Below are 20166 nucleotides of genomic sequence, written 5' to 3'. Positions count from 1 at the left end.
CTGGCTCTTTGCACTTTAGGAATGTCATTTCCTTCCCAGCAGCGTGTGGCAGTGCCAGCATAGATGAATCACTGATTTGTGCTTCCGTAGCCATGCTTGCCATCCCCAGGGTGTCACAGTGAGGTGCATAATCTAAAAAAAAAATCAAAAAAAAATCACTAGAATTGTGGCTTCTGATGATTTTCAACTGGTGGCCCAGTGTCAACCCTCAGCATTTCTCATTATCATCACATGTTTAATTGCAAAAAGGGCAGGGCCCAGTGCAATGCATAGCCCATGTCCCGTGGTCAGTGTTCTGGCGCTACTGCTCCAGAGAGGAGCTGCATTTGGCTTTCTCTCACTGCCTGTAGTGATGTAGACTTTGAAGTCCATACTACCCTCTAAGTAAGCAGATGCACCATGTTAGAGGATAGGTCCTGGGTGATTCAGTGTGGGAAGGAACTGTCAGGGTTTTAAGATTTTTGCCACCAACCCTGTGAGCTGTTGCTGCTAATAATAATAATGGGATTTTTTGCACTGATATAGCAATTGTCACCCAAGGGTAGCTGGGTACTTTACAGGGTGGCATTGTCCTCATGTCAGAGGTAGAAATGGTCGTTCAAAGGTAGGAAGGCTTGAAAGTTCAAGGTTGTTCATAAATGAGCTCACAGAGCTGCTGTGGGGAAAAAAGGGGTCAACTCTCCCCCTCCCCCCCCCAAAAAAGAACAGGTCCCAAATGTTTCAAGTTGAATATATAAATTCATCGCTTCCATCTAAGTTAATCACCAGGATGAAGGGCAGGGCTTGGAAAGTGTCTCATTCAATAGCCAGTTCCATCTCTGACTCCTTGTGTGACCTTGGGCCACATCACATTACTTCTCAGTGCTTCAGGGGTGTTGCAAAGCAGAATTAATTTGTGTTGTAAACACCGAGATCCTTGGATGAAAGGGGCGATGATATTAATTCAAAGTTAACAACTTGACAGAACAATCAATAAGAATCAGTTTATTGCATCACTGCAGTAGCCAGCAAAAGTGGGGGGAAGGCTGGAATAAGACATGGACTCGAGCTGCCAAACTGGGGTTTGGATTCTGGCCACTCTGCACCCAAGGAGGGTTCATAAGGGGGAGTTCATGCTCCTGTCATATAAACACCAAGGAACAGCTAGAGCAAAGGATTATTTAGTCTATATAGATGTAACCACAAACTCCGCAGGATGGATAAAAGCTCACACCTGTGTCTGGACCCTGCTGAGCCTCTGCATTTCCTCCTAGTTGCCAAAATATTAAGGATAACACCATTGGGATTGAGGAAAACGGGGTGTCTCTGACCTGCCGTTTCCACGTCACCGTCTTCAAGTTCATTGGGGACTATGATGAAGTTCATCTCCACTGTGCTGTCTCGCTCTGTGACTCAGAAAAATACTCCTGCAAAATAGTAAGTAGGTGTGGGCTTAGCCTGCTCCTTTGCCCACAGCAGTGTCCGTGCACACAATCTTCCATTGCAACGTGGCAGCAAACCCGTTCTGTTCCACGGGGCTTATTACAAGGGCTTATCACTGTTTCTCCCCACTACTCCACAGTGCCAGGGCTACCCCAGTAGAAGGATGCTGAACGGCCTCCCAAAATGCTGCCCCCCTTTTGTAACCAGCAGAAGCAAGAACGCTGGGGAAAGGGCTGAATTTATCTTTCATGGTGCTAATCACAAACCACTCGTTCAGTGGGAGTGCTGCAAGTGAGCTCAGCGGGAGCAGGATTGAATGCAGTGTTCGAGCAGATCCAAGACAGGCCCTTGGTACCCGCGGCCCCTTTGCAATAACCGTTTCTTGCCTTTTCCGTGCGTTCAGAACTGCCCTCAGAGTTCCAGGAGTGCTGCTGATTTTACCAAAGAGCCCAAGGAGCAGATCATCTCAGTGGGGCCCATCCGGAGAAAGCGTAAGTCTGCGCGGGGTTAGAGACGTGGAGGAGAACCTTACCCCCTCTCGGCTTCTGCGAGCCTGTCGAACAACATGCTCATCTTGAACACGTCTGTTTTCACCATTTCTGTGGTCTGCTTTGTGTGTGATCGGAGCACGTGGGAAAGCAACTGATTGGTTTCACTCTAGTCTGCCTCAGTTTTACTTTCTGGTTCTTAACACTAGCTTTCTCTGCCCCTGTATTGCTTTGTAGGGAGCCGCTTCCTCTCCTTTTCATAGTTCTCAAGAGATGCTTTTTCCATCTTTTGTGTCCACCCATTCTCCCTGTTATCCTACCTATATCTAAAGCATCTGCTGCTCTGGTTTAAATGTTTAATGGCAGCTCAGTAGCATTTTCTGGGCAGTTCAGGGCTTGGGAGTCCAGCTGGAGGCATTAACATCCTCATTGCTGGAAGCACTGAGCACTTGCTGCCCACATGGTGGTAATTTTCAGCGGGTGCTAAAAGCTCAGAGCTCATTTTCATTAGACCTCTTCTTAGTTCCCCATTCTCTTGCCTCTACTCATCTCCACTGCCCCATCACCTGCTGGCAGGAAGCTGATCTTCATGCAGTGATTTGGAGGTGTTTACCTGGCCCATGGCTAGCAGGGATTGCACTGGTTGCTCAGTTGTTTGTGAGACAGGGAGCAGAGCCTTATCAGTGCTTTTAGTAGCAGATCCTGAAAAATGCACAGCCAGGAGTTGTCTAAATCCATGCAGCGAGCAGGGCTTCCAGGAGGTAAAATGGTCCTTTCAAGAGATGAAGCGCTCTGCTGTCCTTTTCCATATGTTTCTGATGGAGTTTGGAAGGGTTTTCTCCCACAGGGGCCTACTCGCTCTTGACTGCTTCCTTCTGTTTCAGGGTTAGACTGGTGTGAAGATAACGGAGGCTGTGAGCAGATCTGCACGAGCAGGGTGGATGGGCCCCTATGTAGCTGTGTAACAGGAACATTGCAAGAAGATGGCAAGAGCTGCAGAGGTGATTATGCAGAGGGGCACTGGGGGAGTGGCCGTGGTCAAGGGTGCAACCACATCCATGGCTTGCCCTATAGCTAAAAACTCAATCCCCATGAAAAGGTGGAGAATGAGCTTCCTATGTTTTAGCCAATATCCTCGTGGTTAGGCTATCTTGAGCCAAAGGGGGCCTGAATTTATGCCTCTATGAGTTGTTAGCATACTGCGCTAACCACTGGGCTACAAGGTAGATAGGAGGAAGATGTTCTCTCCATCCCACCTCTTAAAGCTGAGCCACTGCATCCTGCAGTTAATAAGTACAAGTGGATGGGAAAGTTAGGGGCTAAACTAGAACTCATAAATTGCTGCTTCCTATTACAGTAGTTAAATGCTCACTAAGCCACACGTGCTAGTTGGTGTGGCTTCTCCTAGCCTGGCATTAACTGGCCGCCCAGGGGTCCACTTCAGAAGGAGGACTGGAGAGGTTACTGAGGAGTGTTTAACTTGTGGCCTATAAGACAGTCAGAGAGGCTCAGGTTTAAAACCAGCCTCCTCTGACACCTGTTCATCGTCTCGTTTTGCTACCTACCACTGCGCATCTGCACTGCACATGGAACAGGACCATGGCTGGGGAAGGGGCACGTGGGTGTGTGCAGTGACACAGGGCCCTGCCCCTTGGTGCTTCAGTTAGGTGCAAAGCCAGCAGCGCTGAGCACCCCAGTTCTTGCTCTGAAGTTGATGGGCTCTCAGAGGCCCAGCACCTGTAAGAAATCAGGTCCTTGGAGGCTTTAGCTGGGGCCCAACAGTTTGAAAGCATTTCCATGTGTCAGTCATCTCCCTTTTAACACCTGGCTGAGGGAGGGTGGCAGGCAACTTGTTGGATGAGGGATTCTAGTAGATGGGAACTGTAGTTACCCTCCAGCCAGGCCTACTGACCACAGGCGCTGGCTCTTCCCCAATTTGCAGCTCTGTTAAATAATCCAGCCTTTGCTTCTTTTGAACTGTGGGCTTATGATTTTTCAGCGTTGTCCTCTGTCTGTCTGTCGTTCTAGCCTCCAGCTCTTCCACTGAACCTCAAGCCTGGCTAATTCTTCTCGTCATAACCCAGCTATCATTATGGCGTTTTGTCTATAAATCAGACCCGACCTCATAATTAATTCAAGGCTTCTATTTAAAGTACTGTAATTTACTTACTCTAAATCCCTGTAGGATAAAAGCATGTCCCCCTAACTCTCAGCCTGTACATGAACAACAACAAAAGCTTTTAACCATTGCAGTGCTGAAGCCGGTTGCCTGTTAAAACCTATTTTTTTGTGCTGGAGGCAATAGCAGCCACGATGGGGAATTACAGGACCCAGACGCTCACCTGAAATGAAGCCACAACACAAGTTTGTGCACGTGCCACATTTGACCAAGATTTGACCAAGCCGGCACTGGCTTCTCTTCCCAAACAACCTCACCACTGCCACCATGCACCAGTAGCCCTCCGCTTCTCCTTTTCCCTGTTGTAGACAAGCACGCTGACACCCCTGCACCCCCGATGTTCCCCCAACACACTGCTGACATGCCCCCCCCCTGCAAAAAAATGACCTTGCCCAGAAACATGATGGCATGCCCCCCGCCCCGCCGACAAACTCACCCACAACCACAGTGAACAACAACACCCCCCACCCCGGTGAAAATCCAGCACGCTGAGAAACGCCGTCGCCACGCCCCCGGCATGCCCCTGACACGCCCCCGCCACGCCTCTGGCACACCCCCGGCGAAAATCCAGCGTGCCGAGAAACGCCCCAGCACACCCCCGCAACGCCCCCGGCATGCCCCTGACACGCCCCCGCCACGCCTCTGGCACACCCCCGGCGAAAATCCAGCGCGCTGAGAAGCGCCCCCGGCACGACCCTGACACGCCCCCGCCACGCCTCTGGCACACCCCCGGCGAAAATCCAGCGCGCCGAGAAGCGCCCCGGCACGCCCCCGCCACGCCCCCGGCATGCCCCTGACACGCCCCCGCCACGCCTCTGGCACACCCCCGGCGAAAATCCAGCGCGCCGAGAAACGCCCTGGCACGCCCCCGGCATGCCCCTGACACGCCCCCGCCACGCCTCTGGCACACCCCCGGCGAAAATCCAGCGCGCTGAGAAACGCCCCGGCACGCCCCCGGCATGCCCCTGACACGCCCCCCGCCACGCCTCTGGCACACCCCCGGCGAAAATCCGGTGCGCCGAGAAATGCCCCGGCACGCCCCCGCCACACCCCCGGCATGCCCCTGACACGCCCCCGCCACGCCTCTGGCACACCCCCGGCGAAAATCCAGCACGCTGAGAAACGCCCCCCACGCCCCCGCCACGCCCCCGGCATGCCCCTGACACGCCCCCCGCCACGCCTCTGGCACGCCCCCGGCGAAAATCCGGTGCGCCGAGAAACGCCCAGGCACACCCCCGGCATGCCCCTGACACGCCCCCGCCACGCCTCTGGCACGCCCCCGGCGAAAATCCGGTGCGCCGAGAAACGCCCAGGCACACCCCCGACACGCCCCCCGGCATGCCCCTGGCACACCCCCCGTCACGCCTCTGGCACGCCCCCGCTGAAAATCCAGCGCGCCGAGAAACGCCCCGCCACGCCCCCGGCATGCCCCTGACACGCCCCCGTCACGCCTCTGGCACACCCCCGGCGAAAATCCAGCATGCCGAGAAACGCCCCCGCCACGCCCCCGGCATGCCCCTGACACGCCCCCGCCACGCCTCTGGCACACCCCCGGCGAAAATCCAGCGCGCTGAGAAACGCCCCGGCACGCCCCCGGCATGCCCCCGCCACGCCTCTGGCACACCCCCGGCGAAAATCCAGCGCGCCGAGAAACGCCCCGGCACACCCCCAAACCGCCCCCGGCATGCCCCTGACACGCCCCCGCCACGCCTCTGGCACACCCCTGGCGAAAATCCAGCGCGCCGAGAAACGCCCCGGCACACCCCCAAACCGCCCCAACAACTAGATTGCTCACAAACATACTGACAGCACCCCCCCCCCCCCCCAACAACCCCGGCCCTGACATGCCCTCCCTCTCCTGCTGGCCAGATCTGGCTCACCCACAAACACGCTACACACCCGGCTTGTCTCCAGCACACCCCTGACATGCCCTCGGCATCACGCCCTTCACACCTCTGACATAGCAAAAACTCAATCACCCAGAAACAACCCCAGCCCCTCTCTCCCCTCCACAGCCCGCTCAGCGCACTTCTGCCCTCTGAAGACATCGGCAAGCTGTCTCGACTGCAGTAGGCTTCAAAGTAGGCCCCGTACTCTAGCCATGTTGCACCCTGTGCCGCAGGCTATTTGAACTTATTCTTCTCTGCTCTACTAACAAGGTGCTTTAACCACTGGGCTATAGAGTAGACTGAAAGATGCTGTTCTCTCCATCCTACTAAAACTGAGCCACTGCACTCTGCAGGTAATTGGTAAGAACCAAACAGAAAGGAAGGGGCTAAACTAGAGCTCGTTGGCTTCTATTATAGCAACCATCTCACTAAGCCACAAGCACGCTAGCTAGTGTGGCTTCTCCTTGCCTGGCATATTGCTCTTCCACTGGCGGCCCAAAGGAACCACTTCAGAAGGAGGACGGGAGAGATCATGAGGAAGCATTCAACTTGTGGCCTAGTGGCTAAAGCCCTGTATAAAACACTTAGAGCGGCACAGGTTCAAAACCTACCTCTCCTAACACCGGTATATCACATTGCTTTGCCTACCTACACAGATGTGCATCTGCACTGCCCATGGAATAAGACCACAGGCTGTGCTAGCAGCAAACCCAGCCAATCTGTGGTGGGTGTCAATCTGTCTCAACATCAGTAGGCTTCAAACCAGGCCCTGCATTGTAGCCACGTGTTTCTCCTGTCCCTTGCCTTTAGCCTCATCTACAGGACAGCAAAATACTGTTAGAACAAGCTGTTTCACCCCTAGGTTGCCTGTACAATGCTTTGCACCCTCACACATAAGCAGGAACAGCTGGGCTTTTACCAGGCTAAAGCAGGTCAGTCTGGACTGGTTTGGTGCTAACGTGGAAGTGGACAAGCTAAAATGGTTCAAGCAGTCGACAGTGCATTTGGAGATCTCCCAGTCTGGTGGGATCCAGGGCAGTGGCTTAAAATATGCAGGGCAAACCAGGTAGGCTTTTGCCACCAGCTCAGTAGGGCTGGCGTAGACGCATCAAACTGCTAGCGCTTGTCAGTCAGGCCTCTAGTGTAGCAAGAGCTTTCGATTGCTTTGTTCACTCCCAACTTCACTCCTAAGCATCCCCTAGACTTGAAACAGCCTTTTAATTAACATTCAGTCCTTTTCCTGCCTGTCTTTTGGCTCCATCCATCCTGCACTTCAGCCCCTAAGTTTGTTAATGGCCCCATATAATTCCACTGCCTCCTGCTCAGTTTAATCACTGTCTTCCCAACCTTGTCTTTAGATCATATGCTGATCACAGCAGGGATTTTTTTCTTCTCTTCCTAACCATGTGTATTTTTTTCCCTACTGGAAAATGGCCTGTATAGCTATGGCACCCCATCAATAATAAATATAATTGATCAGAACCAAGCACATGTAACAACGTCTCTCAGCTTGTGCCCATGTCGCTCGCTGGCTTGCAAAACAGCCATTAAATTCCATTGTAGCAACGTGTCTACCAAGAGGAGTGAATTGTCTCCAATGCAATTTACTGCTGAGATGATTGAAAGGTTTGACACACTCTGAAATCTCCGAGTTTTTGGGGTTTTTTTTTACAACCCAAGCTGCTGTTTCCTCTAATGATATTCATGTGATGTCTGCAAATGACAATAGTTTTATATTCACAAGGCAGCTTTTTGACCATCGGGTTTGTGTTGTCTGTTTTGTTTTGTTTCTCCTCATTCAAATCTTGGTGAACTCTTCCCCCCCCCTTCCTTTTTATTATACGAATCAGCCAAATAATTTAAACATGTGTTATTCTTTAATAAACTTTGTGTTCACATTTCCCGGGTATGCCGAACGCTCATTCCTCATTAAAGGTGGGGAGACCAGCATGCATGAATCGAAGTGAGAATGGGGGCTAATGTTCTTTAATTCCAAGTCAAAGAACATTAAGCTGGAAATAAGATGCACATTTTCAACACCGAAACTAATTAAACAGTGGAACAGATTGCCAGGGGAGGTGGGAGATTTTCCCATCAGGCGGAATCTTTAACTGAAGGTTTTCAATGCTTTTCCGCAAGATGGGCACTAATTCAGCCTTGAGCTGTAGGGCTCAGTGTAAAATCACTTGGCGAGATGCTCTGTGCAGGAAGTGAGACCAGAATGATACCTTCTGGCCTTCAGAACATATTAATGCAGCATAATGTGCTCCATGCAGATCAGATGCACTTGCAACCCTTGTGCATTTCCTGACATGCAGTAACTAGAATAGCCTCCCTTGCTGTTAGTAATGCTTTCAAAGAGAAACTCACCAGAGTTGAAGCAGGCAGAAATGATCTCTATTTCCAGCATATTTCATAGGGTTCTGGCATTCCTGGCATCATAGGAGGCAATGCTGTCCAGAGGTGGGAGCAAAGGACTGATTATGAGGACACTGGTTTTCTCCACCCTTCTGGCTCTGCCACTGATGTGCAGCAGGGACTTACTCAAGTCACCTAATCTCACTGGCTCAGTTTCCCCCAGCTCACTGCTTTGAGCCCCTCTGCGGAACAATATCACAGACTAAGTCATTAAAAGCAGCTGTGCTGTTCAATAGGCTTGGCACCCCTCTCAAGACTGCCCTTAACTGGAGAATGTGAAAATCCTGGTGCAACTTAGCAAAACCTCAGGGCTGCCGGGCTTAAAACAACCCGCTCTGCTAGGTGCGGCTGTCTGGAGGGCACAGTGCTGTCTAGCCCCTCCTAAGCCAGGCAGCTCTCTATCTTGCCAGCCTGGATTTCATCTGCTTTGAGCTTCCCATGCGGCGCAAAGCAGAATCTGTCTCCTTGTATTTTTAGTGCTGCCTTGTGGAGGGAATGATGACAAATGCCTCAGAGGAAGAAAGTTTCCAGTGAGGCGCTCCCAAACCAAATTACTGTTAGCAAAGACAACACACACCAAAGTCGTTTAGGGCAGATCACTGAAATAGCTCTTCTGTATTTTCCTTTTTGCATCGCAGTGCCATCCAGGGAAACAGCAGCTATTTGTGTTACATGCCAGAAACCATTTCCCTAACATGTTGACAAATCTGGGAGGACGAAATACCTCACTGAAGTGTTGAAAAGCCCAAAATGGGATGACGGAATCGCCATGCAATATTCAGCGTGCCTTTCTTTGCTGCACGCGTGCTCCTTTGATGTGCTCTCACTGGGGAGCAGTAGCTAGTCTGGTCTGACTAATACAGCTTTTTTCTGGCAGCGATGGTTTAATTTTGCATGCTGAAGTCTGGCTGATGTATAAAACAGCAGAATAATAAAGGGACAGGCCTGCTTTGAACGGCTGGAAGCAAAGGAAGAAAATGAATCCCCTTCTTGCAACAGAGGGTTTTTTGTCCAATGGCCCTAATACAGTGCGCATGAACAAATGGATTTTCCTACAACCCCGCCGGTAGGATGTGTGTGTGTAGGGGTTAGGTGGGGTAGCAGGTTCCTGCCAGCAGTACAGCGTAGTGTATTTTGTACAGCACACAGTGTTTAGATGTGATGTAAAAGCAAACCTATCTCTGCATCATTTCTTCTAGTGCTCCCGACCACAGGAGACTTTCTGCATATGCTTTATCATTGAGAACCTCTAGAAGAGCCGTATCCCTGACTCCTGGCTCTCATTCCAAGTAGTTCATGGGTTTTGCTTAAAAATTGTGCATGGTGTGTGTGTGTGTGTGAGTGTGTCTGCACACGTGTGCTTTTTTTGTGTGTGTTGCTGCTACTGTTTCTAAGGAACAAAACAGTTTAACTCCCTCCTGCCCAAGCAGACGCCACTGTGGCAGCCCTTTTGTTTAATTGCAAACACCATTTCTAGCAGATGGCCCCCAAAACCTCAAGCAGGTACCTTGAATCATAGCTACTGCACCTTTTTAATGCAAATGCAAACTGTTTATGAGCTGAGCAGCAGTCGTCTCACTTGTGCAGTGCAGGTCCTGAGGGAAAAAAGAAATGGAGCAGCCAGACTGCAAAAACTGCACCCTCTTGCTTTGTGATGGTGCGCAGAGCTTAGCCAAAGACAGGAGGAGAGAGGCTGAATGGCCAGTATTGTCTTTTAAAGAGAATCCTGCTGCCTCCTAGAAGTAGGGGAAACACGCTGCCCCAGCCGCCCCCTGCACCTCTGCCCCCCAAGCAAAGTAAGGGAACATCACTCCCGGAAGAGGGAATCAGTCCAGCCCACCTGATGGTTTCTTGGCCAGAAAAAACATTAAAACAGGCAGGCACGTGGATGGATGGGCAAGAAGCCAATGGGACTGCGGCCTGAAAGGACAGAGTAGGCCCTAAGAAAAGGGTGCAGGAGGGCTAAAGGAAGCTAAAAGCACCAAAGAGAGGCGCTCAAAGACTGGAAACCAGGGAACGAGGTTGAGCCAACGGCCCACTGAAGGAAGCCCAACACATGGCTCAGGATAGGATATGCCAAAGTACAGTTGAGGGTCCAGGTCCTAAGAGAAGCCAAGGTGGGAATGGTCAGGTGAAGTGGAGCAGGGGATTATTCAGGCATGGAGAAATGAAGTGGGGAAGTGGTGGGGATCTGAACTGGGTCCAGTTTTCTAGCCAGAAAGTGGCACGTGGAGAGGGATGAAGCAATGCAGAAAAGGCCTCAGCAATGGCAGCACCAGACTGCCCTGCCCCCCCGTCGCCCCAGGAGGAGGCACTGTTATCTGGGGGTAGGGACCGAATAATCAGACTGCTGGTGTTCAAATCCTTCTGGCTGACTCTACTGTGTCTAATTGCTATGCTATGCTGGGGGCAATTCATGGCAAGCAGCAAGGCTACCCCCGGTGGTGAGTAAATGAAAAATGTAATACTGATTCTGGTCATTATTCCTGGTAAAACCTTGCCTGTCCCTATCACCTAGGCCCAGCGGCAAGGTGAATAAACTTTTCCATTGGCAAGCAGGGAGATGGGAGCTCCTGCCAATGTAGCTGGTCCACCTGGACAGCGACTGGCATGCTACACCTCGCCTGGAGCTGGAGACCGCTCTCGTCCTCAAAGACCAGGGGTGGGGGTCACTTGTGACAGCAGCTGTGGCACAAAGTCTGTGATAGCACATGAAACGCCAATGAGACATCCCGCTATTTTTCACTAGAGAGATGCCACAAGATGTAACAAAGCAGCCTAAGTGAAGTGCAGCCTTCGACTCTTGCAGACCGTACCAGGCTTATTTCAGGGCTGGAAGCAAAGGGTGCTGGAAAAGATGTAGCGGAGAGCTCTGGAAAGGGAGGATGATGGCGGTGTACCAGGACCTTCCCTACCGTTGCTGCAAATCCTTGGATATGGGCAGGGTGGGGATGTGGATGTGTTGGAAAGGATGCCTGAAGAGAAGGTGAGGAAAGCAGCAATCAAAAAAGGGATTTATAGGTAAGGTAACACAGCAGAGGGTGTCTCAAGGAAGGGCAGAAGCCCAGACGAGAACCGCTGAAGGGCTCAGGGAGTCTCTCCTGGGCACGAAGAGACCCAATGCATCTCACTCCAGACGTTACCGTGTAATGGGCGGTATGTCCCACTGCTGGTTAACTTCTCATCTATCTCCGATTTAAGGCACTCCCTCGTTAGACTCAAGGCCCTCCTCTCACCTCCCCGCAAAGATGCCAGCTCTTAGTTTTCACTCATTTTTTGACTGGAAACATAAAGGAGAAATTTGGCCAGTGCAAAGAACTCAGGAAGCTCACAGCAGGCCAAAATGTTTTTGATACTACAGACTCCTATTTGAAATATCTGGGCTGATCTGGGGGTTGTCTACATGCCCGCTCACCTAGCCGTGCTAACAAGGAGCAGCACCCCTAAAAGGATCTTGCTGGCTGAGACTCCTGGTCTATGCTAATACTTAGCAATTATTAAAGCAGGACCCAGCTCGGTTATGCACATACTCTGCTAATGCATCTTGCTCGCAAATAGCTCACAACCTGCTTACAGTCTTGCATTAGCTTTTTAGCATTGAAAGACATTCACACCTCTGCCGTGACTCCTCTTTCATAGCGGAGTAGATCTTCCATGTCTTCCTCCTCCAGTTTGTTCAGTTCGGTCAAGATAACGTCTAAAGCCTGAAACACAAAGGGAATCCCAAGTGTCCTGTGAAAGAAATATTGAGGCAAAGCTGATTTGGAAGCAGGTAAGGGACTTTATGGTAGGTTGTTGTTGTTTTTTTAAAGTAATACATTTTATCAAGCAGCGCTAAGCAAGGGAGATGGGATATGCTGTACAGAGAAGATCTGTAATGAGCAGAGATAAGAGACAAACTATAGATGTAATTTCAGATTTTAACAGAAGCAGCCTTTACCTCTTAAGTAATTTAAGACAAAGCAATATCCCCTCAGATTAGAGACAGCGACAGTCCAGCGAAGCTGAAACCTTTGGACACGGAAAATCTGCCAATTGTTAGGATTTTTTCGCTGGAGCTGTTAAATTAAAAATTGCTAATCTATTGCCATCTAGTGGTTGCTGCCAATAAAACCATTTGTCTTTTGTTTTGGGGGGGTTTTTTGTTTTTTTTTTTTACAGGCTCAAGCCTTTCATCCTGAAGGAACTCAAATTGCATGTGGCCCCTTGGCCGTAAAATGCCATCTGATCTACAGAGTGCGGTCTGTAGATCAAGTCCGTCTGATCCATCTGATCTACCAAAAGTCCAAAGACTTGCAGGAGGAAAGAACTGAAGAACCAAACTCCATCTGATCTCCAGCAAGCTCCTGCAAGCAAATGCATCGCCTGCCTGTAGGACGGATGGAGGATTAAGGTCTGAGCACCAATCGAGCCGCAGTCCTCGCCGCTATAATCCCACCGAGGTGGCAACTGGCCAAACACCTACCGGGAGGGAAAGTGCGGTGAAGCCTTTGCCTATGCAGAGAAGCTGCAATGTGAAGTGCTTAGTATCCTGGAGAAAAGACCCCTCCATGGCAAAATATGCACCATATCTGCCTCAGGAGGAGAAAGGGATGAGCTGCAGCCTTTTGGAGAGCTAGTAGAGAAGGGGTCTGTGGGGAGGCGCTGAGGGCACATCAGGCTTGTCTTCACCATCTCCATGCCTACTCCGGTGTGTCCAAGCTGGGAAACGAGGCACGGTACCGGTGCCAGGGCAGCTGAGTGGGTGCCATCCAGCACAGCCGTTGGACATGGGCTGTGGGGCAGGTACCTTGCCTCATTTCCCAGCTTGGACACACCGGAGTAGGCATGGAGATGCAGTAGGCAAGCCTGAAGTGCCCTCAGGGCCTCAGGCCTCCCCACGGGTGCTGCCAGCGGTGGCCCAAAGGTGGGAGAGAGATGCCCGCAGCCATGCCCCTTGCATCTGAAGGGTTAAAAAGAACTCGGAGTATTTAATACTGACCTATTTTAATATGGAAGGGAGTGCGGGCCATGATTAGCAGAAAACATGTAATCATCACAAGTGCCGCTCTAAATAATCCCTTGCTGTTACATCCGACCCTTCTGCCTTAATTAGCCATGCAGCTACCCGGCTTCTGCCAGAGCATGTGGGGGGATCTTTTTTTTTCCTTTTCTTGGATTCCTGTCCCTGCTGTACAGGGACAAGAGAGCAAAAATTATCAACGGCTAAAAATACGAGCCTACTTACCACCTCTGTAAAAGCTTTCCGATGGAAATCTCCCAGGGGAACGTTTTCCAAGGTAGTTTGCTGCACCTCCTGAATGCTTAAAAACTGCCTGATGAGAATATCAAACATCCAGCCTTGGAGGGAAAAAGAAGTCAGGTAAGCTGTTTGAGAAGCCAGGCAGAGAAATCCTCCCGACCCACCCCTTTTTCTTCCCCCTGGAAAATCGGCAGCGGTGTTATTTTTAGTTTGGTACACACTTAGCTGTGTAGGGGCAGCAGCTGGCATGAGGGATGGCAGCGAGCCGGGCACAGAACAGTCCTGCTGGGGGCAAGGATTGGTTCAGGTGCATGAGGTGTGAGAGGTGTTTCTGCAGTAAATGCAGCATAGCCTACAACCAAAGCTTATGGCTCCCCTGCTGTAGGGCACAGCGTGTCTGCCCACTTAAGTTTCTCAAGACCGCTGCACAGTTCGGTCGTGGGCATCCCCGTGATGAGACGAACCACAGTCAACAGAGGCTACATCAGCTTCTGAAAAAGCTGCCCTGCCTCATGGTGCATTGCACCTGTATGTCCCCATTTGGGTCTTTAGGGTCTGTTAGGTTTCCACTGACTCTAATCCAGCAGCTAGACTGAGCCCTTCAACTGGGACTCCGCTAGCGCATGTTTTATGTGCTGTACTGTGCTGCTACGGGGGTAATGCAAAAGGATGTTACTGGGGGGGGGACTGGAGGCATATTACAAAGTATTTGGTGCTTGTGTTTTGCCTGAGTTATCAGCGTGGGGACGAGAACGCAAAAGGCATGGCTCCCATATGCTTCCTCTGCACTCTCTGATTCTCATGGTAGCGATCTTCCACATACAGCTTCTTTCTCCCCAGTGGCTCTATGGGAAGTACAGTTGCACGGACACTAAACATGAGCAAAAACCAAGAGCGTCAGACCTAATAAAGATTGCGGATTCCCCCTGGTATAGTACAACAGCTGAAGTACGAGGAGGCATCATCTCCACTGAGGGTTTTACATCCTGTTCCTTGCTCTCCGCATGACCTGCTGGGGGGCTGCGGGCAAGTCACTACTGTAAATAATCTATTCACTGACCTCTTCCTCCATTAAAGCATATTTAAAGAAGCGGAGAAAGCACTGCTCCAGCTCTGTTTCCTAAGATTGCTGATACTACTATGAGCTTTTCATGTCAGAGTGCTTTAAAGAAGTCCAGTGTCATTTTTCCATTACTTATTCTTGAGGAAACTGAGGCACGGTGCTTTGCCCATGGCCTGGCAGCACAGCTCAGATCTTATGGCTGGGGCAGGGAACTGCCCACAAAAGTATCTTGCCTCCCTTTTGAGGCAGACAGTTCTTGCTTATTCCCAGGTCCATTGCCGGGGGTTTGTGGGGAGTGGTCTGCATTTGGAAACCACACAAGTGCAATCAATGGCTACTGTTGAATACTTGTGTGTGCGCACACTCTCACTGGCAAACACTAACCCCAGGCCCTCTAGCATTTGCAAAATGTCCCGTGGATGGAAAGCGTTAAGCAAGCACGGAGCAAGGGGTTTGTTCAGGAGTTAGTTGCAGGAAGGTTGGGGGGGGGGTTTCCCATCCCCACTGCAGTTCAGTACTCACTTGCCAAAACCACGCTTGAGTGCTCCTTCCCCGAAAACCCTGGGTCATGCATACTAATCATTCCTATCAAGTGCTCCAGAAGAAATATGTCAATAAGCTGTTTACTCGCAAAAGCTGTAACCTGCGCAAGAAAGAAGAGCCGCTCTAATTACATTTCAGAAGGAACAGAAATTCTTCTCTGGCAGCTGCTTGTAACCTTTTGTGCTGCTCAAACGGAGAAAGCTGCCCCTTCTTCCTGTTGAGCTCCCTTGCTAGTCAACAAAAAAAAGGGTCACACAGTGCTGCCTTGGCCCAAAAAGGCTTCCAAGAGCTTGCAAAAGTGTTAGGCTGGCTGGATTCTTCTCTCATCCTCTCTCACTCTCCCTCTTTCACATGCACACATGCACTCAGTAGTGCAAGCAGTGCAACATTTGAGACCCATTTTCCTTATGGATATCAAAGAGATACTAATTGATATGCTGGTAGGGGGATTGCTATCAGCTGGTAGGGGGATTGCTTGGCAATGGGGTTGCTATCCCTGTCATGTGCCACCTGGGGGTTGCCCCAGAGAGGAGGACATTTCCAGAGGCCTGTTAAAAGATACCCCAGTCACAAGCTGGGCTCTGTCGTGTCTTCTCCGGCTTGTTAGAGGCTGCAGCAGAACTTTGTGCCCCTACCTTGGAGACCTGAAGGGCAGAGATAAGACAGAGGTTGCTGCAACCAGAGCTAGAGCAACCCCTTTAAAGACAAGTTGGACACCACTTGGATGGCAATGGCCCCAAGTCGTTCTGCTTACTGATCCTTTGGGTCTTGAGCATGTATGTGGGGCAGCAGGGAGTGCAGACTGGAATTAGAGGCTTCCTGCAGAGGTCCCTGAGGGAAGAGAGGCTGGGACACTGCCCTGCGTAATGCAGAGGGGGGTCAGGCACTTTTGTAGCTGAAGAAAACTCTCTCTGTGAATTGATGGATGCTGAAGGGATGGTGTTTGGATGAGCCCCCGACGTGAAGCTGCCGTGCCCTGTGCAGCTCCAGTTCTAGCCGATGGCATTTGCTAAAGGGAACCAAAGCACAGAGCTTTGCTCACCAGAAACCTCCTTCCACTCTCCCAAGAGGCAGCCCGAGCCCAGTGCACTTTACTAAGCAAAAAACCACACTGGTTATACTCAGTAAGACAGGAGGGATGGTAGTATTTCACTAGCATCAACTGTTTAGCTCACAAGCTAGAGCCCCTTCCAGGTGGGAAAGGCTCAGGTTTAGAAGCTGTGCTGCATATAGGAAGCCAGTCTGAGCACTGAGATTTCTAGCCTCTGGGAGACGGGGCAGTGTAGAAAAGTTGGCTGGCAGAAATCCTGTCCTGCCTATCCTCCCCTGCCCTTGTGCTTCACACACAACCTGCTCTCAGCTGCCAGCTCTGGGGCAGGCAGACCAGGATCCACGGGAAGTTGAAGAAAGAGAGCCACATCTTGGGACGAAAGGACTGACGTGGGGTTAGAAAAATGCAGGCTTAGTTCTCGATGCTGCCACAGACTTGCTGCGATGCCAAAGCCAAGTCTCTTATAGCGCCCAAGCCTCAGTTCCTCACCTGTGAAATGGGGTTAGCGAGCCTTCCCTTCCCCACATACCTACTAAATCTATAAGACCATCAGGGCTTGTACGGCTGCTAGCACAATAGGCTGGTCATCTCATGTGGGCCTGCCAGCATGGAACGAATGTTTCCAGCTGCTTCGGGGGTGAGGAGAGGAAAGGTAGGAGCAGCAGGAGGGCCAGTGGACTGAAAGGCAGATCACTGGGTCCTGCCGAGCTAAGGACAAGGAGGCCTGTTCTTATTGTTCACTGGGCTAATTCAGAAAAGGTGGGGTTTTTTGCCTCTTTCCAGAAAAAGCTTCTCCTCCCCCCCAGGCTGAGCCCTTGCCATTCAAATTAATATTAATTGTCTTTAATAAATCTAATACAGCTGCCTTTAATCTCCCTGCATGCAATAAGGGGGTGTTTGTTCCACTCTACTTGCTGCACGGAGCAAGCCCCATCTCGCTGCCGCTGCGGTTTGTTCGAAGCTCTTTGAAATTCGCCTCACTCCCGAGGCACATCATTCCTCCCAGACCCCGTCCTTCAAGTTCTAATTACCTGGAAAGAGCGATTCCTATTATTGTCGAGTACAATGCAGACACCTATCTATGTGCATTTGCATATCAGACGGGGATGCATGAACCTCCTTTCTCTGACGGTGTAATCTCCGCAAACAAGCATCCTGTGTGTGTGTCAGCAAGAGCTACATGAAAGCGGAGTGTGGGTTTTTATTCTGATAAATCTAATCCATTACAATACACGCCGAGATGCATGTTGTATGACAGGATGTAATCTCTCCATTGCTTGCGACTTCTACTGATTCTGCACGCCGAGCCCTAATTCCTGCGTTTTGCATCCGGCCAAAATGCCTTTCCCACCTCCTCCAAGTTAATTCTGTTTCTAACGTGGATTTTAAGTAACTGCAAGGAAGATCCAATTCTGTCTCTACCTGAGGCCCCGTCAGGAAAGCAAAGAGGTACCAGTAAAAAAATCACTTGTTTGGCAAGGGAAGCATGTCCGTGTTACTAGAAACAGTTCAGGCAGCGGAAACTCAGGCTCAGCTGGGAATCTGCCAGCATTGTGCACGGTGCTGCACACACACATAGCAGACACAGGCTTAGCTCCAAACAACTTGCACATCTAAATAGACACAGAGGGGAAGAGCACAAGCAGCGAGCAATGTGCTGGTGGCAAAAGCTGTGTTTTGGTGAGCCAGGAGGATTAGCTGGAGGAGGAAAAAAAACCATGGGAATAGAAGGGACATTAATGGCAAGGAAAAGGGATGAAAGAAGAGTGAAGTGAAGAGTCTGAGAGGGAGAAAAAAAGGGCAGGAGCATAATCTGACCTCTTTAGTCATTTTAGTTGCTAATAGGCCACAACTTGGCCATTACAGATCTGTGCAGACCGGGCCACCTCCACCCTTCTGACAGGAGAGTTGCATCCAAGGTGAGTTTGAGTCAGTGCCCTCCCCAGTTAGTTGGTGTCCAGAGTCCCCACAGATTCAGAAAAGGAGGAAGCCTTTCCAGCACCCAGCCAAGCCAATAGGAAATGAATCCGACTCATGTAAAGCTGGGAGAAAACCCTTTGAAGGTCAACTTGCTAACACCTGCCCTCACCGAGAACCCGTGTTTGGTTAGCCACGAAGCAAGCACAGCGAGGCTCGAACGCTCTGCCTCCAGTGCAGTTTCCACGAGCAGACCCTGACCACGGCTCACGTGACAAACTCCATCCCAGGACTTGGGGGAAAAAAAGAGCAGAAGGGAACAGGGCTGGGAGATCTCGGGTCTATTCTTGGCTCTGCTGCTGCTTCGCTGTGTGACCTAGGGCGAGTCACAAGTTGTGCCACCATATCCCAAGCGGTGCCTCTTACCTGTGTGCACTCCCCAAGGCGCTCTCCCTCTCCCTGCCTGTCCTGATGTCACTTGGATGCATGGGAGCTGAAGTTGCCAGGCACCTTTGAAAATCATACCTTAGCTTCAGGCACTCGCACGTGAAACAGCTGGGGCAGGAATATTTATAGATAAATACTACAGCCAAAGAAACGGTACAAAAATTAGGGTGATTCCAACTGCCTTAAGGGAGAGTCCTCAAGCCAAGTTAGGCGGATACCTTTTAGTGATCATGCCACTGTCCTTTTAATTTCAGATCTGCATATGGTCTTGATAACAACCTCTTTTTTTCTGTCTGGCTGCTCAGTTAAAAGCTGTACCCTCCTCCTCCCCACCCTCTTACCCCTACCCTCTGCTATCTAACTTATGCATTTAAGACATCAAGCTTGGCCTTGGCTTCTCAGTTGACTCAGGTGGTGATTGTCAAGACTGATGACCCATGGGGATTTTTCCACCAGGACGCTAGAATCAGGTGGTGACTATCTGTTATGACTGATGGACCAGGTGGGTTTCTCACCAGGCTATTGGAATTAATTTCTTACATGAAATTAATAACCCATACTGCCACACACACTTTGAGAGTACTTGGTGTTGCTGCAGTTTAATCAGCTTGGCATCATATTCACCAAGGACTGAGTGAGCTAATGCTGTGGTGTCCTCCACAATGACATGTGAAATGATCCCTTGGAGAATATCCTCGCAGTGCATCTCTTGCACGGTCTCTCGAGGCTGAGCCAACGGAGAAGGGAAAGTCAGCTTTACCTTGGTAAGAAAAAGGGCTGTCTACTCACATCTAAGTTATTGCAGCTAATGAACAAAAAACAAACTGTAGCCCAGATTGACAGTAACTGAAATCCATTATCATCCAAATGCCTATCGGACACCCTTAGTGACATGAGCTATTGGGTCTAAGTCCAATTATGAATGTCCTGATGTCTGCATGACAAAAGCCACCATCACAAGCAGCACTAATTGGCAGATCTGGCAAAAGAGGTGAAGGTCTGAATGGACCCCATTCCAGCTCGAAAGGCAGTCCCTGTATAGTTTCATAGTTTGTAGGGTCATCAAGCCCAACCCCTGCCATGGGCAGGAAAAGATGCTGGGGTCAAACAACCCCTGCAAGGTGTTCATCCAGCCTCTTGAAGACCCCCAGGTTAGGAGCCAGCACCACTTCGCTTGGAAGTTGGTTCCAGACCCTAGCCGCCCTGACCATGGAGTTGCGCCTCCTGATGTCTAGTCTGAATCTCCCCTCTGCCAGCTTGTGACTGTTATTCCTGGTCACTCCTGGCAGTGCTCGGGGGAACAGGGACTCCCCCAGTGCCTGCTGGTCCCCTCTGACTAGTTTGTAAACAGCCAGTAGATCCCCCTCGGCCTTCTCTTTTGGAGGCTAAACAGGTTCAGGTCCCATAACCTGTCCTCATAGGGCCTGCCCTGCTGCCCCCGATCATGCGAGTGGCCTCCTCTGGACCCTCCCCATGCTGTCCACGTCCCTCCTGAAGTGCGGCGCCC

At 50.7% G+C, this 20166-nt stretch overlaps 2 protein-coding genes across 3 annotated transcripts in view; one reads left to right on the top strand and one right to left on the bottom strand.

Moving 5' to 3' along the window:
- LOC149853467 (tubulin-specific chaperone cofactor E-like protein) overlaps positions 1-4410 on the top strand; it is an 84722-nt gene extending 80312 nt beyond the window's left edge. The window contains exons 20-23 of one of the 2 annotated variants that reach the window (XM_090027005.1): positions 1254-1416; positions 1826-1913; positions 2795-2911; positions 3939-4410. In XM_090027005.1, coding sequence (XP_089883131.1) covers positions 1254-1416; positions 1826-1913; positions 2795-2911; positions 3939-4039 — 469 coding nt within the window. In that variant the 3' untranslated portion in view covers positions 4040-4410. The remainder of the gene's footprint in view (positions 1-1253; positions 1417-1825; positions 1914-2794; positions 2912-3938) is intronic. The other variant, XM_090027004.1, reaches the window with a different exon arrangement.
- The window catches only part of LOC149853466 (uncharacterized), a 29904-nt gene continuing 10483 nt past the window's right edge, over positions 746-20166 (bottom strand). The window contains exons 5-9 of the mRNA XM_090027007.1: positions 19243-19419; positions 15224-15344; positions 13624-13736; positions 12011-12100; positions 746-1406 (exon numbers count right to left, since the gene is read on the bottom strand). Coding sequence (XP_089883133.1) covers positions 1362-1406; positions 12011-12100; positions 13624-13736; positions 15224-15344; positions 19243-19419 — 546 coding nt within the window. The 3' untranslated portion in view covers positions 746-1361. The remainder of the gene's footprint in view (positions 1407-12010; positions 12101-13623; positions 13737-15223; positions 15345-19242; positions 19420-20166) is intronic.

The sequence above is a fragment of the Crocodylus siamensis genome, chromosome 14 (assembly GCF_052110815.1).
Source record: "Crocodylus siamensis isolate JL-2025a chromosome 14, ASM5211081v1, whole genome shotgun sequence".
NCBI classification, from domain to species: domain Eukaryota; kingdom Metazoa; phylum Chordata; order Crocodylia; family Crocodylidae; genus Crocodylus; species Crocodylus siamensis.
The sequence above is the reverse complement of the archived record's forward strand: the minus strand, read 5'-3'. Positions and strand labels throughout refer to the sequence as shown.